Source organism: Triticum urartu, chromosome 5A (assembly GCF_056163025.1).
Source record: "Triticum urartu cultivar PI428250 chromosome 5A, HENAU_Tu73, whole genome shotgun sequence".
NCBI lineage: Eukaryota > Viridiplantae > Streptophyta > Magnoliopsida > Poales > Poaceae > Triticum > Triticum urartu.
The window spans coordinates 597,200,585-597,219,964 of NC_141877.1; the positions used below are offsets into that span (position 1 = coordinate 597,200,585).

A 19,380-nucleotide genomic window follows, 5' to 3' on the forward strand; every position below is an offset into this window, starting at 1 on the left:
CATTTTGAACACTTTCACGAATGGAGTTGAAGCGACGCTTGATATGCCTGGTCTTCCTGTGAAACCTGGGCTCCTTGGCAAGGGCAATAGCTCCAGTGTTGTCACAGAAGAGAATCATCGGGCCCGATGCATTGGGTATGACTCCTAGGTCGGTAATGAACTCCTTCACCCAGATTGCTTCTTGTGTTGCCTCCGAGGCTTCCATGTACTCCGCTTCACATGTAGATCCCGCCACAACGCTTTGCTTGCAACTGCACCAGCTTACTGCCCCACCATTCAAAATATACACGTATCCGGTTTGTGACTTAGAGTCATCCAGATCTGTGTCGAAGCTAGCATCGACGTAACCCTTTACGACGAGCTCTTCGTCACCTCCATAAACGAGAAACATATCCTTAGTCCTCTTCAGGTACTTCAGGATATTCTTGACCGATGTCCAGTGTTCCATGCCGGGATTACTTTGGTACCTTCCTACCAAACTTATGGCAAGGTTTACATTAGGTCTGGTACACAGCATAGCATACATGATAGACCCTATGGTCGAGGCATAGGGGACGACACTCATCTTTTCTCTATCTTCTGCCGTGGTCGGGCATTGAGCCGTGCTCAATCTCGTACCTTGCAATACAGGCAAGAACCCCTTCTTTGACTGATCCATATTGAACTTCTTCAATATCTTGTCAAGGTACGTACTCTGTGAAAGACCAATGAGGCGTCTCGATCTATCTCTATAGATCTTGATGCCTAATATGTAAGCAGCTTCTCCAAGATCCTTCATTGAAAAACACTTGTTCAAGTAGGCCTTTATGCTTTCCAAGAATTATATATCATTTCCCATCAACAGTATGTCATCCACGTACAATATGACAATGCTACATAACTCCCACTCACTTTCTTGTAAATGCAGGCTTCTCCATAAGTCTGCGTAAACCCAAACGCTTTGATCATCTCATCAAAACGAATGTTCCAACTCCGAGATGCTTGCACCAGCCCATAGATCGAGCGTTGGAGCTTGCACACCTTGTCAGCATTCTTAGGATCGACAAAACCTTCTGGCTACATCATATACAATTCTTCCTTAAGGAAACCATTAAGGAATGTCGTTTTGACGTCCATTTGCCATATCTCATAATCATAGAATGCGACAATTGCTAACATGATTCGGACGGACTTCAGCTTCGCTACGGGTGAGAAAGTCTCATCGTAGTCAACCCCTTGAACTTGTCGATAACCCTTAGCGACAAGCCGAGCTTTATAGATGGTCACATTACCATCCGCGTCTGTCTTCTTCTTAAAGATCAATTTATTTTCTATGGCTCGCCGATCATCGGGCAAGTCAGTCAAAGTCCATACTTCGTTTTCATACATGGATCCTATCTCAGATTTCATGGCTTCCAGCCATTTGTCGGAATCTAGGCCCGCCATCGCTTCTTCATAGTTCGAAGGTTCACCATTGTCTAACAACATGATTTCCAAGACAGGGTTGCCGTACCACTTTGGTGCGGAACATGTCCTGGTGGACCTACGAAGTTCAGTAGCAACTTGATCTGAAGTTTCATGATCATCATCATTAACTTCCTCTTTAGTCGGTGCAGGCACCTCAGGAACAATTTCTTGAGTTGCGCCACTTACCGGTTCAAGAGGTAATACTTCATCAAGTTCTACTTTCCTCCCACTTACTTCTTTCGAGAGAAACTCTTTCTCTAGAAAGGATCCATTCTTGGCAACAAAGATCTTGCCTTCGGATCTGAGGTAGAAGGTATAACCAATAGTTTCTTTAGGGTATCCTATGAAGACGCATTTTTCCGATTTGGGTTCGAGCTTTTCAGGTTGAAGTTTCTTGACATAAGCATCGCATCCTCAAACTTTTAGAAACGACAGCTTAGGTTTCTTCCCAAACCACAATTCATATGGTGTCTTCTCAACGGATTTCGACGGGGCCCTATTTAAAGTGAATGCGGCAGTCTCTAAAGCATAGCCCCAAAATGATAGCGGTAGATCGGTAAGAGACATCCTAGATCGCACCATATCCAATAGAGTGCGATTACAACGTTCGGACACACCATTACGCTGAGGTGTTCCAGGCGGCATGAGTTGTGAAACTATTTCACATTTCCTTAAGTGTGTGCCAAATTCGTGACTCAAGTATTCTCCCCCATGATCTGATCGCAAGAACTTGATTTTTCTGTCACGTTGATTCTCAACCTCACTCTGAAATTCCTTAAACTTTTCAAAGGTCTTAGACTTGTGTTTCATTAAGTAGACATACCCATATCTATTCAAGTCATCAGTGAGGGTGAGAACATAATGATAGCCACCGCGAGCCTCAACACTCATTGGACCGCACACATCAGTATGTATGATTTCCAATAAGTTGGTTGCTCGCTCCATTGTTTCTGAGAACGGAGTCTTGGTCATTTTACCCATGAGGCATGGTTCGCACGTGTCAAATGATTCATAATCAAGAGACTCCAAAAGCCCATCTGCATGGAGCTTCTTCATGCGTTTGACACCTATGTGACCAAGGCGGCAGTGCCACAAGTATGTGGGACTATCATTATCAACCTTACATCTTTTGGTATTCACACTATGAATATGTGTAACATTATGCTCGAGATTCATTAAGAATAAACCATTCACCAGCGGAGCATGACCATAAAACATATCTCTCATATAAATAGAACAACCATTATTCTCGGATTTAAATGAGTAGCCATCTCGAATTAAACGAGATCCTGATACAATGTTCATGCTCAAAGATGTCACTAAATAAAAGTTATTGAGGTTTAAAACTAATCCCGTAGGTAAATGTAGAGGTAGCGTGCCGATGGCGATCACATCAACCTTGGAACCATTCCCGACACGCATCGTCACCTCGTCCTTCGCCAGTCTCCGCTTATTCCGCAGCTCCTGCTTTGAGTTACAAATGTGAGCAACCGCACCGGTATCAAATACCCAGGAGCTACTACGAGTACTGGTAAGGTACACATCAATTACATGTATATCACATATACCTTTAGTGTTGCCGGCCTTCTTGTCCGCTAAGTATTTGGGGCAGTTCCGCTTCCAGTGACCACTTCCCTTGCAATAAAAACACTCAGTCTCAGGCTTGGGTCCATTCTTTGACTTCTTCCAGGCAGTTTGCTTACCGGGCGCGGCAACCCCCTTGCCGTCCTTCTTGAAGTTCTTCTTACCCTTGCCTTTCTTAAACTTGGTGGTTTTATTAACCATCAACACTTGATGTTCCTTTTTGATCTCCACCTCCGCTGATTTCAGCATTGAATATACCTCAGGAATGGTCTTTTCCATCCCCTGCATATTTAAGTTCATCACAAAGCTCTTGTAGCTCGGTGGAAGCGACTGAAGGATTCTGTCAATGACCGCGAGATTAACTTCCAGCTGAGTTAAGCGGTTATGCAACCCAGACATTTTGAGTATGTGCTCACTGACAGAACTATTTTCCTCCATCTTACAACTGAAGAACTTGTCGGAGACTTCATATCTCTCGACCCGGGCATGAGCTTGGAAAACCATTTTCAGCTCTTCGAACATCTCATATGCTCCGTGTTGCTCAAAACTCTTTTGGAGCCCCGGTTCTAACCTGTAAAGCATGCCGCACTGAACAAGGAAGTAATCATCAGCACGTGACTGCCAAGCGTTTATAACGTCTTGGTTCTCTGGGATGGGTGCGTCACCTAGCGGTGCTTCTAGGACATAATTTTTCTTGGCAGCTATGAGGATGATCCTCAGGTTCCGGACCCAGTCCGTATAGTTGTTGCCATCATCTTTCAGCTTGGTTTTCTCTAGGAACGCGTTGAAGTTGAGGGCAACATTAGCGTGGGCCATTTGATCTACAAGACATAGTGTAAAGATTTTAGACTAAGTTCATGATAATTAAGTTCATCTAATCAAATTATTCAATGAACTCCCACTCAGATAGACATCCCTCTAGTCATCTAAGTGAAACATGATCCGAGTCAACTAGGCCGTGTCCGATCATCATGTGAGACGGACAAGTCAACATCGGTGAACATCTTCATGTTGATCGTATCTTCTATACGACTCATGCTTGACCTTTCGGTCTTCCATGTTCCGAGGCCATGTATGTACATGCTAGGCTCGTTAAGTCAACCTAAGTGTATTGCGTGTGTAAATCTGGCTTACACCCGTTGTATTCGAACGTTAGAATCTATCACACCCGATCATCACGTAGTGCTTCGAAACAACGAACCTTCGCAACGGTGCGCAGTTAGGGGGGACACTTTCTCGAAATTATTACGAGGGATCATCTTATTTAAGCTACCGTCGTTCTAAGCAAATAAGATGTAAAACATGATAAACATCACATGCAATCAAATAGTGACATGATATGGCCAATATCATTTGCTCCTTTTGATCTCCATCTTCGGGGCTCCATGATCATCGTTGTCACCGGCATGACACCATGATCTCCATCATCATGATCTCCGTCATCGTGTCTTCTTGAAGTTGTCTCGTCATCTATTACTTCTAATACTATGGCTAACGCTTTAGCAATAAAATAAAGTAATTACATGACGTTTATGTTGACACACAGGTCATAAATAAATTAAGACAACTCCTATGGCTCCTGCCGGTTGTCATACTCATCGACATGCAAGTCGTGATTCCTGTTACAAGAATATGATCAATCTCATACATCACATATATCATTCATCACATCCTTTTAGCCATATCACATCACACGGCACATACTGCAAAAACAAGTTAGACGTCCTCTAATTGTTGTTGCAAGTTTTTACGTGGCTGCTATAGGTTTCTAGCAAGAACGTTTCTTACCTACGCCAAAACCACAACGTGATATGCCAATTTCTATTTAACCTTCATAAGGACCATTTTCATCGAATCCGATCCAACTAAAGTGGGAGAGACAGACACCCGCTAGCCACCTTATGCAACTAGTGCATGTCAGTCGATGGAATCAGTCACACGTAAGCGTACGTGTAAGGTCGGTCCGGGACGCTTCATCCCACGATGCCGCCGAATCAAGATAATACTAGTAACGGCAAGTAAATTGACAATATCGACGCCCACAACTGCTTTGTGTTCTACTCGTGCAAAGAAACTACGCATAGACCTAGCTCATGATGCCACTATTGGGGAACGTAGCAGAATTTTAAAATTTTCTACGCATCACCAAGATCAATCTATGGAGTCATCTAGCAACGAGGGAGAGGGGAGTGCATCTACATACCCTTGTAGATCGCGAGCGGAAGCTTTCAAGAGAACGGGGTTGATGGAGTCGTACTCGTCGTGATCCAAATCACCGATGACCTAGCGCCGAACGGACGACACCTCCGCGTTCAACACACGTACGGTTGGGAAGAAGTCTCCTCCAACTTGATCCAGCAAGGGGAAGGAGAGGTTGATGGATATCCAGCAGCACGACGGCGTGGTGGTGGAAGCAACGGTGATCTCGGCAGGGCTTCGCCAAGCTCAGGGAGAGGGAGAAGTGTCACGGGAGGGAGAGGAAGACGCCAGGGGCTAGGGTGCGGCTGCCCTCCCTCCCCCCACTATATATAGGACCCCTAGGGGGGCGCCGGCCCTAGGAGATGGGATCTCCAAGGGGGGCGGCGGCCAAGAGGGGTGGAGTGCCCCCCAAGCCAAGTGGGGCGCCCCCACCCCTAGGGTTTTCAACCGTAGGCGCAGGGAAGGCCCATGGGGGGCGCACCAGCCCACTAGGGGCTGGTTCCCCTCCCACTTCAGCCCATGGGGCCCTCCGGGATAGGTGGCCCTACCCGGTGGACCCCCGGGACCCTTCCGGTGGTCCCGGTACAATACCGATTACCCCCCAAAATTTCCCGATGGCCAAAACTTGACTTCCTATATATAAATCTTCACCTCCGGACCATTCCGGAACTCCTCGTGACGTCCGGGATCTCATCCGGGACTCTGAACAACTTTCGGGTTACCGTATACTAATATCTCAACAACCCTAGCGTCACCAAACCTTAAGTGTGTAGACCCTACGGGTTCGGAAGACACGCAGACATGACCGAGACGACTCTCCGGTCAATAACCAACAGCGGGATCTGGATACCCATGTTGGATCCCACATGCTCCTCGATGATCTCATCGGATGAACCACGATGTCGAGGATTCAATCAATCCCGTATACAAATCCCTTTGTCAATCGGTACGTTACTTGCCCGAGACTCGATCGTCGGTATCCCAATACCTCGTTCAATCTCGTTGCCGGCAAGTCACTTTACTCGTACCGTAATGCATGATCCCGTGATCAACCACTTGGTCACATTGAGCTCATTATGATGATGCATTACCGAGTGGGCCCAGAGATACCTCTTCGTCATACGGAGTGACAAATCCCAGTCTCGATTCGTGCCAACCCAACAGACACTTTCGGAGATACCCGTAGTGTACCTTTATAGTCACCCAGTTACATTGTGACGTTTGGCACACCCAAAGCACTCCTACGGTATCCGGGAGTTGCACAATCTCATGGTCTAAGGAAATGATACTTGACATTCGGAAAAGCTCTAGCAAACGAACTACACGATCTTTAAGCTATGCTTAGGATTGGGTCTTGTCCATCACATCATTCTCCTAATGATGTGATCCCGTTATCAATGACATCCAATGTCCATAGTCAGGAAACCATGACTATCTTTTGATCAACGAGCTAGTCAACTAGAGGCTCACTAGGGACGTGTTGTGGTCTATGTATTCACACATGTATTACGATTTCCGGATAACACAATTATAGCATGAACAATAGACAATTATCATGAACAAAGAAATATAATAATAACTATTTTATTATTGCCTCTAGGGCATATTTCCAACAATCCAACATGTTGGGGATGGGTCCAGCCTGTCGTATCCAACATGGCAGACGCGTCTTGGACGTGTAGTGTTTCATATCCCTCCCACATATGGGTTGGCTCTAAGAGCAACTCTAGCAGACCCCGCATCCAGCCGGCCCGCAAAACTCGTTTGCAGTTTGCGCAAAACAGCTTTTGCGGGCCGGCGCGGGCTGGCACAAATGCAGACCCCCCAAACGGATCCGTAAAAAAGTATATTCGCGGAATATGATTTTTTATGGGTCGGCTATGCGGGTTCTGCTCTTTGCGCCGCTGCATCCCCGCATATCATCAGCCCGCAAATATCAAATCCAACATAATTCAACAATCAAAAACAAACTAAATTATTCAAATCAAACATAAAACAATAATCATCCGCATTACAAATGATTATTCAAATCATCGTAGCAAACTTAAATAATGTAATACAAAACTTGTCATGAATACAAATACAAATGAATACAAAAATTAGTCATTGTCCAACCCTTTGCCAATGGTGCTCAATGAGATCTTCCTGAAGTTGAAAGTGTGTGTCTGCATTTTCAATCTCCTTGTATGTATGAAGAAAAGCTCTAATGCGGTTTGGGCCTCTAGCTGGTTTGACACGGCTACCCACATTGTCGTAAAAGAATTCTAAGTTCATTCCTCTCTCATCTTCAAGAATCATATTGTGCAAGATAACACAGCAAGTCATGATGTTCTTCAGGGTTTTCTTATCCCCAAAACGAGCAGGACCACGGACAATGGCAAACCTAGATTGCAAAACACCGAATGCTCTTTCAATGTCTTTTCGGGCTGCCTCTTGCATCCTTGCAAATTCACATTGTTTTTTGTTTTGGGTTCTTTGATGCTCTTGACAAATGTGCACCAAGGAGGGTATATACCATCTGCAAGATAGTACCCTTTTGTGTACTCATGCCCATTGATAGTGTAGTTGCGCAGGAGCATCACCACTAGCAAGCCTAGCAAACAAATGAGAGCGTTGCAACACATTGATATCATTGAGAGTGCCAGGCATACCAAAAAAGCAATGCCAAATCCATAAATCCTCGGATGCTACGGCCTCTAGCACAATTGTTGCATCACGAGACTTGCCATAATACATTCCTTGCCAAGCCTTGGGGAAATTTTTCCAATTCCAATGCATACAATTAATCCTACCTAGCATGCCAGGCCAACCTCTCCTCTCATTAGCTGCCATCAATTTCTTTGTATCATCTTTATTTGGTGCCCGAAGATACTCGGGACCAAAGACACGGACGATCACTTTCGCAAATCTACGCACAGACTCAATTGTGCTATCTTCACCAATGCGAAGATACTCATCGGTATAGTCAGCCGGAACACCATATGCAATCACCCGCATAGCCGCGGAGATTTTTTGATATGCACTAAATCCCTTTAAGCCCGCGTCATTCCTTTTTGAGTAAAATACCAGCAATTTGCCTCGCAAGCTTCAACAAGTTTCACAAAGAGGGATCGGCGCATTCGGTACCTTCTGCGAAAGAGGTGTGCAGGATATGTAGGATCCTTCGCAAAATAATCTTGCATCAACATCTCGTTCCCAAGATGGCGATTCCAAGGAATGCACAGACACCCAACAGTAGATCCTCGCCTCCTCTTCCGGTACTCGTCTTCATGCTCCTTCACGGCAAGTGCCATGACTAATGTTTGCTGCCTAAAGGTCGCAAGCATGGTCTCCACATTCGAGTCATTCGAATCAGACGAATCGGATAGCAAGAACTTCTCGCACGGTGTCAACTCCATCTACACGTACACCGGCGCGTCAATCTACTACACAGCTTGCAAAAATCACAAAAAAAGACTAACCGGTGGCGAGTGATCCCGGATGGCGACGAGGGGGGTGCGCTCGGCGGTGGTCGATCCCCAGCGGCGGCGGCGACGGGGGGCGGCTCTTCTCGCCGGATCGGGAGGGGCGGTGCAGCAGCTCGGCGCGGGAGGGTGTGGGGCGGCCCCGCGGAGCGATTCCGCCCGCAGATATGGCCGGAATCGCCGGCGGCAAGCGGGCGGAAGCAGAAGGAGGGGGGAAAAGAGTGTGTGGCTGAAATGTTCCTTCCGCCAACTGCTTCTCTGTGATGTAGGGCACCGCAGCCGCGAGGGAGAAACCTGCGTTTTCCCGAGTTGGGGTCAGGAATTTGCCGCGCCTTCCAAAAATTTTTGCATGCCGAGACGAGAAGCGGGGTCTGATTGGGCAGGCTTTCCGGCCCGTAGCCGCATTTTGACGCTTATTTTACGGGTCGGGGATATGGGGTCTGCTAGAGTTGCTCTAAGGCGTGCCAGACAACCCCAAATGTTTGGGCTAGCTTTGAAGTCATGGTCAGGCTGACCATTGACTCCACTGTAGGCTGTAGCCGCCCTTCTTCCTCGGTTCCATCGACCTTCCTTGGCCGTCCCTATCACCATTGACGCTTGCATACCTGCCTGCCTGTCCTTTTCTCTGAATTTTCCAATCACACTCCATCGTTTCACTTTCACGGCAAACTTGGTCGTCAAGGTTCCTTCCTACAGTAAGTCACAATTTGTATGTGATGTGGTCAAACAGAGTGGGCGCTTGCTCTGACAGATTCCAGCTATAAGCACAGGCCACCTCTGCTCGCCGTCGCCAACCAGAGCACGTAGCTCAAAAGAAAATGGAGCAGGCCGGCCAAGGAGCGCAGCCCGCCAAGAAGCCGGCCATGGAGGTGACGCTCCGGCGGTTCAGCCTCGACGACGTGGACGCCATGATGGCGTGGGCGTCGGACCCGCAGGTGGCCGCCCCCTGCCGCTGGGAGCCGTACGAGTCCACGGAGCCCCTGCTCGGCTTCATCCGCGACGCCGTGCTCCCGCACCCCTGGTTCCGCGCCATCTGCCTCGCCGGCGACGGCGACCGCCCCGTCGGCGCGATCTCCGTGTCGCCGACGGACGACGCGTGCCGCGCGGAGCTCGGGTACGTGCTGGCGCGCGCGCACTGGGGGAAAGGGGTGGCCACGGCGGCCGTGCGGCGGGCGGTGGCCGCGGTGTTCGGCGAGGTGGAGGGGCTGCAGCGCGTGGAGGCGCTGGTGGACGTGGCCAACGTGGCGTCGCAGCGGGTGCTGGAGAAGGCCGGGTTCCGGCGGGAGGCCGTGCTGCGGCGGTACTGCCTGCTCAAGGGCGCCGTCAAGGACATGCTCATCTTCAGCTTCATCTCCACCGACACTGTGCTGCTCGACTGATTGGTGTCATAATTCAGCTTCATGTATACCCACCCGAAAAGAAATTTTCGTAATGTCATGTGAAACTTTGCTTTCTTTATTAATTGTTCAGTCAAGTTAATAAACAGACCGGTTATGGAATCTTCTAGAAGGTTGCTAACCGCTTCAGGTCCATTTTTTTTCCAGTTGTTTCTTTTACATTATTTCTATTTTATTTTAAATTTTCAAAAGGATGATTTTTTCTAAATAAAATGTTCGAAAATCTTCATAAATTGTTTGTAATTTCAAAAAATGCTCATGTTTTCAAAAAAATGTCCATGAATTTCAAAAAATGTTCATGTTTTCAAATATTGTTTGAAATTTAACAAAGTGTTTCCGTTTTGAGATTTCACAGAAAATCAGAGGTAAAAAAAGAGTTTATGTTTCAACAGAAACGTTTCGGATTTCAAAAACAAATCCCTTTTTCAAAATTTGTTCGCAAATTAAAAAAATGTTTTCATTTTTTAAAAATGAGCACAGATTCAAAAATTGTTTGGAATTTCCAAAGTTGTACCACCACTGCATTTCCTTTGCTCTAAAGGTGCATGTGGGATTGGCAACTTTATACTCGTCGTGCATACTTGGTTTACCACCGCTGCATGCTAGGTAGCTTGGTCGGTATATAGTACTCCCTCCGCTCATTTTTATAAGTTATTTCAGACAACTGAAAATAGGTTATTTTGCACATTGTTTGAAATGTCTTTAAGGCTTTATAAAAATGAACAGAGGGAGTACTATCTTAGACTAGTGCGACGAACTCATTCACGTATATGATCCTAGCTAGAGTTTGGACGAGGATGTGCAGCTGCGGTAGGACCTTCGGCTACGACCGGCCGGCAGCTGCACATCCGCCTCCAAGCTCTAGCTACGATCGTCATCAACCACAGACCTCCCCTCCATCAACGGTGTCGTGGAGAACAACAACCCGCCCGCCCGGAGGCGCTCTGGATCCGTTTCTTCCACTCGTTTGTCAGCCGTCCAAGACTGGCACCACCTTCCGGGTCACCATTTGTGTTTCTTTTTCATGCGTCGTCGTTGATCTAGTGGCTATACTGTAGCTGCTCCACGCTCACCTGCCCCCGCGCGTGGGAAGCGTGCGCCCATGGCGACGGAGGTGACCCTGCGCCGCTTCGACCTCTCGGACGTGGACGCCATGATGGCATGGGCGTCCGACCCCGAGGTCGCCGCCTTCTGCCGCTGGGAGCCCTTCGCGTCCACGGAGACGGAAGCCCTGCTCGCCCACATCCGGGACACCGCGCTCCCGCACCAGTGGTACCGCGCCATCTGCCTCGCCGGCGACGCCCGCCCCGTCGGCTCGGTGTCCCTGGAGCCCACGGCTGACCGGTGCCGCGGGGAGCTCGGCTACGTGGTGGCCCGCGCGCACTGGGGCAGGGGCGTGGCCACCGCCGCCGTGAGGGCCGCGCTCGCCGCGGTGTTCGGCGAGGTGGAGGGGCTGGCCCGCGTGGAGGCGCTCGTGGACGTGGACAACGCGGCGTCGCAGCGCGTGGTGGAGAAGGCCGGGTTCCGGCGCGAGGGCGTGCTGCGGCGCCACTACTGGCACAAGGGCCGCGTCAGGGATCTCGCCATCTACGGCTTCGTCTCCGGCGATCCCTTGCCCCCATCACATGAGGATGAGGTAGGTAAGCCGCTCGCTCGCCGTGACTCTCGTACGTCCAGCGTCTCACTCTGTCCAACGAATTAGGGTCGGAGACCGATGGAGCGAGAAGCGGCAGCCCGGACGCCGGAGCGCGCGGACGAGGTGACCCTCCGGCCGTTCGACCTCCCCGACGCCGACGCCGACGCCATGACGGCGTGGGCGGAAGACCCCGAACTAGTACCGCCTACGGCCTCCATGGCGTTGGGGGTCCACTTCTCCCCGTCCCGCGACGCCCTGCTCGCGTTCCTCCGGGGCACCGACCCGCCGCACACCTGGATCCGCGCCGTCTGCCTCGGCGGCGCCATCGTGGGCGCGGTGACCGTGTTGCGCACAGAGGACCGGTGCCGCGCGGAGGTCGGGACCGCGCTGGCGCGCGCGCACCGGGGCAGGGGCGTGGCCGCGGCGGTCCTGAGGAGCGCGGCGACCGCGGCCTTCGGGGACCTGGAGGGCGTGGAGCGCGTGGAGGCGCTGGTGGACGCGGACGACGCCGCGTCCCTGCGCGCGCTGGAGGACGCCGGGTTCCGCCGCGAGGCCGTGCTGCGGCGCCACCGCGACGCCAAGGACGTGGTCGTCTACAGCCTCATCTCCACCGACGGCGACCCACTCATCGACTCACGCAGTTCATGACGATGTTGGCTGGCTTGCTGCCATACGAAATGCTAATAAAATCGACTCACGCATCATCAACACCATCAAATGTTACCAAGAAAAAGAAACCGAATTACATTGCTGTGTTTCACTCTCAGCCGCGGATTACAAGAAGAAGGTGCTGCTGCTGCTGTTCTGCCGGTCTCTCCAAGAGATCGGAGCTTATGTATGAGAGAACACACGGGCTCGATTATTGAACTTTTTGTTGAGTTGAGACTTGGACGGGATCCCCATGGAGACGGCGAGAGAGCACGGGCATTGCAGGATGCCGGCCGGCGGTCGATCAGGCCTCCCAGCCGCGGAGGACGGTGGCGCGGGCGACGCGGTTGACGCCGAGGGTGAAGGCGCCCATGCGGAGGTCGCAGTGGTGGGAGCGGCACATCTCCTTGGTGTCCCGGAAGGCGCGGGTCATGTACGTCTTGAGCTCCCGGTTCACCTTCTCCTCGTCCCACATGAACCCCTGGATGTTCTGCACCCACTCGAAGTAGCTCACCGTCACGCCACCCGAGTTGGCCAGGATGTCCGGCAGGATCAGCACCCCCTTCTTCGCCAGAATCTGCACCACGAACATGTGCATTTCTCCACTGTCAGTCAGTGTGTGAATTGAATTATGTCAACAAATGCGAGCTTTGTTTTGTGGCAAAATTTTGGGTGTTCTTGCCTCGTCGGCCTCGGGGTCTGTCGGGTGGTTCGCAGCCTCGATGATGTATTTTGCTTTGATGGCATCAGCATTGTCCCTAGGAGAACAAATCATGGTTAAGAACAGCCTTTTTATTAACAAAAATGTTTTAAGATACCGAAAAAAATAACAGCCAGGAGGATACTAGTATAATTGAAGTTCAGAGCAGAAATCTGATAGAAGGTAGGATATAAAGTGAGCTGGGACGAGGAAGAAGAAGATTACTTGTTTATGACTCCTCCCAGCGCTGCCGGGATGAGCACATCGCACTCTTCGGTGAGCAGCGAGGTCGGGTCGACGGCGTCTCCTCCGTCAAAGCCCTTGATCCCACGGTTCTCCGCCGAGTGCTTCATCAGCTTGGCTATGTCAATGCCATTGGAGTTTTTGACAGCCCCTGTGACATCGCTGATGGCGATCACCTTGCCGCCAGCTTCAGTGATCAGTTGAGCAGCCCAGGAGCCAACATTACCGAATCCCTGAAAAAGGCAAAGCACCCAATAATTGCTTATCTCTGCAAATGTAGGTGAAGAAACATAGTTCTGATCTTACTTTCTTTTTAGTAAGAAAAGTTCTGGTCTTGCTCCCTTACTCCCTTTTGTAACCATAAAGTTCAAAAGTGCGTATTGTGCGATCCACTGACGGTCACTTTTTAACTAGTAGTATTTCTTAAATCTATGTTTGTAATAATAGATTGAGGCTTCATGACTCACACCACACTGAATCCTCAATTCAATTACTTTTCATCATTTTAAATTCAAAGAGCTTAACTCATTAGCCTACACATTATTTAATTACCTGGATTACAAAACGCTGGCCTGCAATGCCTTTGCCATGCTCTGCAAGTAGGGCTTCAGTGGCAAACAGAACTCCCCTTCCAGTAGCTGCATCTCTTCCCAGTGATCCTCCAAGGTCCTGTGTTGAGCAAAAAATTCTCTCGACAATCAAATGCTGCATCTTCCACATTTGATCTGGAAATAACATTTCCATTGCACATTATATGATAGAGTTTCAGGATGGATAATTACCACAGGCTTTCCTGTCACCACAGCAGGTGAGTAGCCATGGAACTTTGAGTACTCATCCAGTATCCATGCCATTGTCTGAATCCATGAATGAAACAAGCAAAAGAATCCACATCAGAATACAGATGAATAATTCTCACAGCACTCTGCAGAGAAATAATAAATATGCAAAGGACAATAAATAACCTGTGCGTTGGTGCCCATATCTGGAGCTGGAACATCGGTGTGGATGCCAATTAAGTCATGAATTTTCTGGGTGAAAACTCGGGTAAGCCGTTCGAGCTCCGATATGCTCAGGTCTCCGGGACTGCACCCAATGCCACCTTTAGCGCCTCCATACGGAATATTGGCCACGGCTGTTTTCCATGTCATCAGTTGCGCCAAGGCATTGACCTCGTCAGGATCAACCTGAATTTTATCATAGTTTGTCAGTGCAAGAACTTACTATGATCATAGATAATCTTGGTTGCCAGTGTCTTGAACTTGCATGCACATGATCGGTTTTTATGGAAACCAAGTCAGAATGTCAGAATGTGATCCAGTATAGTAGCTTTAGTGAGACGTGACTAATTTCCAAAATAGCTTTGTTCTGCTTTACTGCAAGTAGATATTGCAATTGCATAACTAGGTATGGGCTGAACAATAAGTCATTCAACTGTCTGACAGATTCCGGAAGGAGATCGAATTTATGCGGAAGGACCATTTCAAGTCGGCGACAGCGTGGCAAGAATCGAGTGCTTATTGGATGGTTGTATCATGATGAACAGAAGAACCCAGGAATATATATACATATATGTGTGCTCACCTCATGGTGGTATCTGATTCCACCCTTCATAGGGCCCCTGGCATTGTCATGCTGCACCCTAAACCCAACATAGGATGCTAATGTCCCATCATCTTTCGGGATTGTGCACTCAACCTGCAACCACACAAGCAGCATGTTACTGAATAATGGAACAAACAGTTTAGCTTACATAGACAGCAAACATACTCAAAAGTTAGAACGGTCCTGCACACGGTTTAACCTTACAGAGTAAGTGGCTAAGAGGTCAGTTGAACGAACTTTTTTTGCCATATTCAGCAGGAAAATCAGAATAAATTAACATGGATAGGGAAAGTAAGAGTGTGAGAGAGAGAAAATCAAGTGAAGTTCCCCACAAATAAATAAATAAATCAAGTGAAGTAGTAGGTTGGAAAATGTCGAATCCGAAGATAATCTGGTAGCCTAACCAGAAATTCATAAATTTACAGACCAGATAAGAAATAATCGCAGGTCAACTATACTAAGTCCCCAAGGACCAAGGTGATACTTCTCAATAACCACTGAACTCCATAGAACAAAGAGCGTACATCGCTATCCAGATTCATTCATTCACAGCAAAAAACAGAAAAAAAATCCGGGATCAAGGAATAATCACCTTGATCTCCCTGAAGGGGATGAGCAGGCTCTTCTCGAGCTTGGAGTCGAGGCCCAGCAGCTTGGCCGCCTGCTTGAAGTTCCGGCTGGTGGCCGCCAATGCGTTCATCCTGCCCGACGAAATCCCCCCTCCGGAGCCGCCGCGCCTGAAAAACGGATCCAGAAACCCAACATCATAGGTAGCAATCCAAGAACACTAATCACACGAGACAAAAAGATTAAACTCTGCGCGAGGAACCAAAGGATAATCTGCTTTTATATTACCGGCGAGTGGAGTAGCCGCGAAGTGTTAGTGGCGAGCAGCGGCACAAAGACTATGGAGGAGTTTCAGGTAGGCCGTATGCATATATAGGCACACTGGGCTGAACCCCTCGGTGGATTTGGGTTCCGTTCAAAAAGCAGAGGAGATTTTTCTTTTTAATTTTAAATTTGTTTTGTCTCTACAAGGATAAGAACAAGATCTGATTCTCGCCCTGCCTGCAATTAATTTCCCTCGAGACCCGAGCCCTGTCTGCACTCAATACCGTAATTAACTACTACTACTCCTAGCCTACCAGTACCAGATTGAAGAGCATCAATCTATGCCAAGGAATCGACCACCTCCCCTTTTGTTTAGTTTAGAAGAGGTGCTAGGCTAGGAGCTTACTAACATCTACAAAATGATCACTGTTCTAGGGCCAACATCTGAATGAAGATTCAGACTGCCGACAGCTGCGCTTGTTTTGCTGAGAAAATGCCCAGAATTTGAGCCACAAGTCAGTGGAAGTGAGTGTTCAAGGAAGCCTCTGCATGTGGCAACTTCAGATTACTGCTCAAATCGGTTAGGTGTACTATGTACGTATGTATCAATGTATGTACTGAGCTGTGGATGTACCGGCTGCACAGCTTGCGCCAGGCAATTTGCTGATACGCTGACGGTGATGAGCATGCATGCACGTGTAACACGTGATTCCTGACACTTCATGCTCACAATACATGTCTGTCAACAGTCAAGTACTCCTCCCTCCGTTTCTAAATATAAGGCTTTTTAGATATTGGTTTTAACAGAGACTACATATAAATGTATATAGACATGTTTTAGAGCGTAGATTCACTCATTTTACTCCGTATGCACTATTCTGTATCAATCAAAATCTCTAAAAAAGGCTTATATTTAGAGACGGAGGGAGTAGTACTTAATCACAGCTACAGCTAGAGCTCAACAACTTGGTCTAGCAGTTGAGTGATACTGCTACTGTAGAAGAAATCTGGTGTCTGTGCTTCGGCCGCCTGTAAGAGATGGAAATTTCAGAAGCAACTTGTGGGAAAACGCACATGGCTGACTCAACTGCGAATTATTTGGCTAACCATGCAATTTTGCACTGTTTTGCATAGCACAATCTAATAATTTGGCTAACCATGCAATTTTGCACTGTTTTGCGTAGCACAATCTAATAATTGGACACAAAGACACGTGTATCCCATGGGTCAGGGGGTTGTTGGCAAACTCGGATTAAGGCTAGCTAATGATCTGCATAGGATGTGTGAAGCATATGCCATATGCCGTATGTTATTTATTTATTTGATTGACAACACATATGCCGTATAATTTTTGTGTCATATGGTGACAAGAAATATATCATATGCCATGGACAGGGCTGGTATGATAATTAAACGAACCTATTAGTATGGCTAATGCCAACTTTAGCTCGGGGTAAGAGGGCATAAGTTCCAGGAAGATGCATTCGCCGAAAAGTGGGGACAGATTGCGGGAGCAGGACAACCCCAGAACGGCCAGCAAAATCATGTGGAGAAGAAGAAGAAGCAATACGGGTCGAAAGTGGTTTAGCTGCTTTTAGATGCATGGATTCCAGATTATGCAAGGCCTGCATTATTATTTGTCCTGTTTTTTGCTATCCCTTTTTTAATGCCCCAAAAAGAACGACAAAACAATCACCCCACTATGAATGCAGATAATGATAATTAAGGCGATGCTTTCAGATCAGAGGATGATGAAGGCAAATATTCTCAAATCAGAGGATAATGAAGGCAAATATTCTCAAAATCAGATCCCGGGGGGTTAGGTAGCCGTAGATGAACAACCCCAATCAAAAGCTTCAGAATATTAGTACTAGTACAGAGTTCAGAGCCTGGATAAACCATCAGTAATTGATCTTTCCCTGGCCATGTGATCACTGCTAACACTAGCACACTACCATACAAACGAACCACAAAAGGAGAGAGGGTATATAGAGTACTTTGTTGCAGCACCTGATCAGGGTGAGTGAATCGTAGCGGCTGAGGAATTTCGCCCGCGCTGTCTGCTCTGTTGTGGCATTCAGGCAGAGGGTTACAGGGGGGGTTTATAAGGAGAAACCGGCTGGGAATGATACGTGGAATTAGTTCGGAGATATGGCGAATATGGATCATATTGCTCCAAGGACTTTGGGCGATTCCATCTGCTTGGGTTGAGTTGGCCGGGTTGCATTGCATCGAATTCCATTTCATTGCTATTCGAGGGCCAGTTGGGCAGAGGGTCCACGCCCGGAATTCTCGGTCTCATCATTATGTGGAGGTACAGAGATTATGCTCGCAAACTGGTAACTATGCTCGGTTGGTTAGGTTCTCTATACTAGAATCTGCCCACATGGATTTAAGTCGTATACTCGCACTCTCAGACGAGTGCTCGTATTTTTCTGAATTTATTCCACAATTTCTTTTCGCTATTCTCTAGTGGAAGACTGTCTTGTGCCTTGACTATGAGGTGCCTATGATGAGATTTGCCGGTTCGGTCTCTTGGAGATGAGTGCTTGTATTTTTCTGAATTTATTTTAGAATTTTGGCGCTATTCCTTAGTGGGAGACGTTGTGCGCCTCGAGTACGAGGTGCCTATGATAAGATTTGCCGACTCGGTCTCTCAGACATGCTTGTAGAGGCAGTGTGTGTGCGCATGCCTTTTTTGGGGAGTGTATTTGTGTATGAGCATTTGTATTTCCATAGAAAGACTGTGTGTGTGAGAAAGAATATGTGGTAAGTTATTTGGAAATAAGCGTATTTTAGACGCACCTCATCCACCGTGGCTTCAGAATAATACGTTCAAGCGATGATTATGACAAATCTGGTCCAGAAGATATCCTGGGTGAGAGAGAGCAGATCATCAAATGCACGAGCAACCGAAAGCTCCATGTCATGAATTATGACGCGAGACGCATCCTCTTGCATCACCGGTGGAAAACCGCGGAATATGGAACCAATCGCAGGATGCGCCGCGCAAATTGGCGCAATTGGAGTCCAGCGACATGGCCACCCCGTCTTCCCAGTTGCTTTAGAATTCTTTCGTCGTAGATGGATGGATGACTTGTGTTCGTTTCGTGGACAATGCATAGATTACTACTAGACCTTTACTGCTGTGTCATGGATGTAGCATCATGCTGCATTAGGCCAAAAAAGCACGCCCAAAAGGAAGGTTCTCTGAGCAGAAAAGCGTATGTGTTACGTGTGTGGAGATTCCAGCCTTGGTATGCACCAACTTGTGTCATGAGTCTTCAGTGTCACTCATAAGCCTCCTTTCAGGGTTCATGTTTTTTTTTTTTTTTGCCAAGAATATGTTAAAAGCTTTGTTTGGGGAGTGCTAACTGGGAAGGAAGCTATCCAGGGATTTCTGGATTGCAAAGGAATTTGAGAGAACAGTAAAATTCCTTGTACAGTTTGCAGCAAAGGAATGATGATTTCTTTGGAATTGGAGAATTTTGTAAATCGTTCCATTTCCCGTAGGAACAGGGAAATGTTCCCACGTGTCAACCGGGGATTAAATCAAGATTCAAGTTAGTTCTAACATCATTATAGAAAGATACTTTGATATTGGAGATTGATACTTTAAAATTTTAA

At 47.8% G+C, this 19,380-nt stretch overlaps 2 protein-coding genes across 3 annotated transcripts; one reads left to right on the plus strand and one right to left on the minus strand.

Moving 5' to 3' along the window:
- The first annotated feature begins 11,592 nt into the window (after nt 1-11,592).
- LOC147973198 (uncharacterized) lies at nt 11,593-12,486 on the plus strand. The gene is made up of 2 exons (XM_087521957.1): nt 11,593-11,730; nt 11,793-12,486. The coding sequence occupies exon 2, from the start codon at nt 11,805-11,807 to the stop codon at nt 12,372-12,374; it is 570 nt and encodes a 189-aa protein (XP_087378083.1). The 5' UTR covers nt 11,593-11,730; nt 11,793-11,804; the 3' UTR covers nt 12,375-12,486.
- LOC125528361 (glutamate dehydrogenase 1, mitochondrial) lies at nt 12,431-17,891 on the minus strand. Of its 2 annotated transcripts, none has more exons than XM_048692835.2 (9): nt 17,764-17,891; nt 15,515-15,659; nt 14,902-15,015; nt 14,283-14,504; nt 14,100-14,174; nt 13,870-13,986; nt 13,300-13,550; nt 13,057-13,132; nt 12,431-12,951 (listed from the first exon to the last, which is right to left on the minus strand). In XM_048692835.2, the coding sequence occupies exons 2-9, from the start codon at nt 15,620-15,622 to the stop codon at nt 12,679-12,681; spliced, it is 1,236 nt and encodes a 411-aa protein (XP_048548792.1). In that variant the 5' UTR covers nt 15,623-15,659; nt 17,764-17,891; the 3' UTR covers nt 12,431-12,678. The 2 variants fall into 2 exon arrangements, with proteins under 2 accessions (XP_048548792.1, XP_048548791.1); XM_048692834.2 differs by lacking the exon at nt 17,764-17,891 and adding an exon at nt 15,778-15,992.
- Between the last annotated feature and the right edge of the window lie 1,489 nt (nt 17,892-19,380).

Coding starts and splice junctions, on each gene's coding strand:
- LOC147973198 (XM_087521957.1), top strand. CDS start 11,805: ATGGAGCGAGAAGCGGCAGCCCGGACGCCGGAGCGCGCGGACGAGGTG.
- LOC125528361 (XM_048692835.2), bottom strand. CDS start 15,622: ATGAACGCATTGGCGGCCACCAGCCGGAACTTCAAGCAGGCGGCCAAG. Junction 13,987..14,099: donor TGGTGACAGGAAAGCCTGTG/GTAATTATCCAT, acceptor TGCTCAACACAG/GACCTTGGAGGATCACTGGG. Junction 13,551..13,869: donor GCCAGCGTTTTGTAATCCAG/GTAATTAAATAA, acceptor TGCCTTTTTCAG/GGATTCGGTAATGTTGGCTC.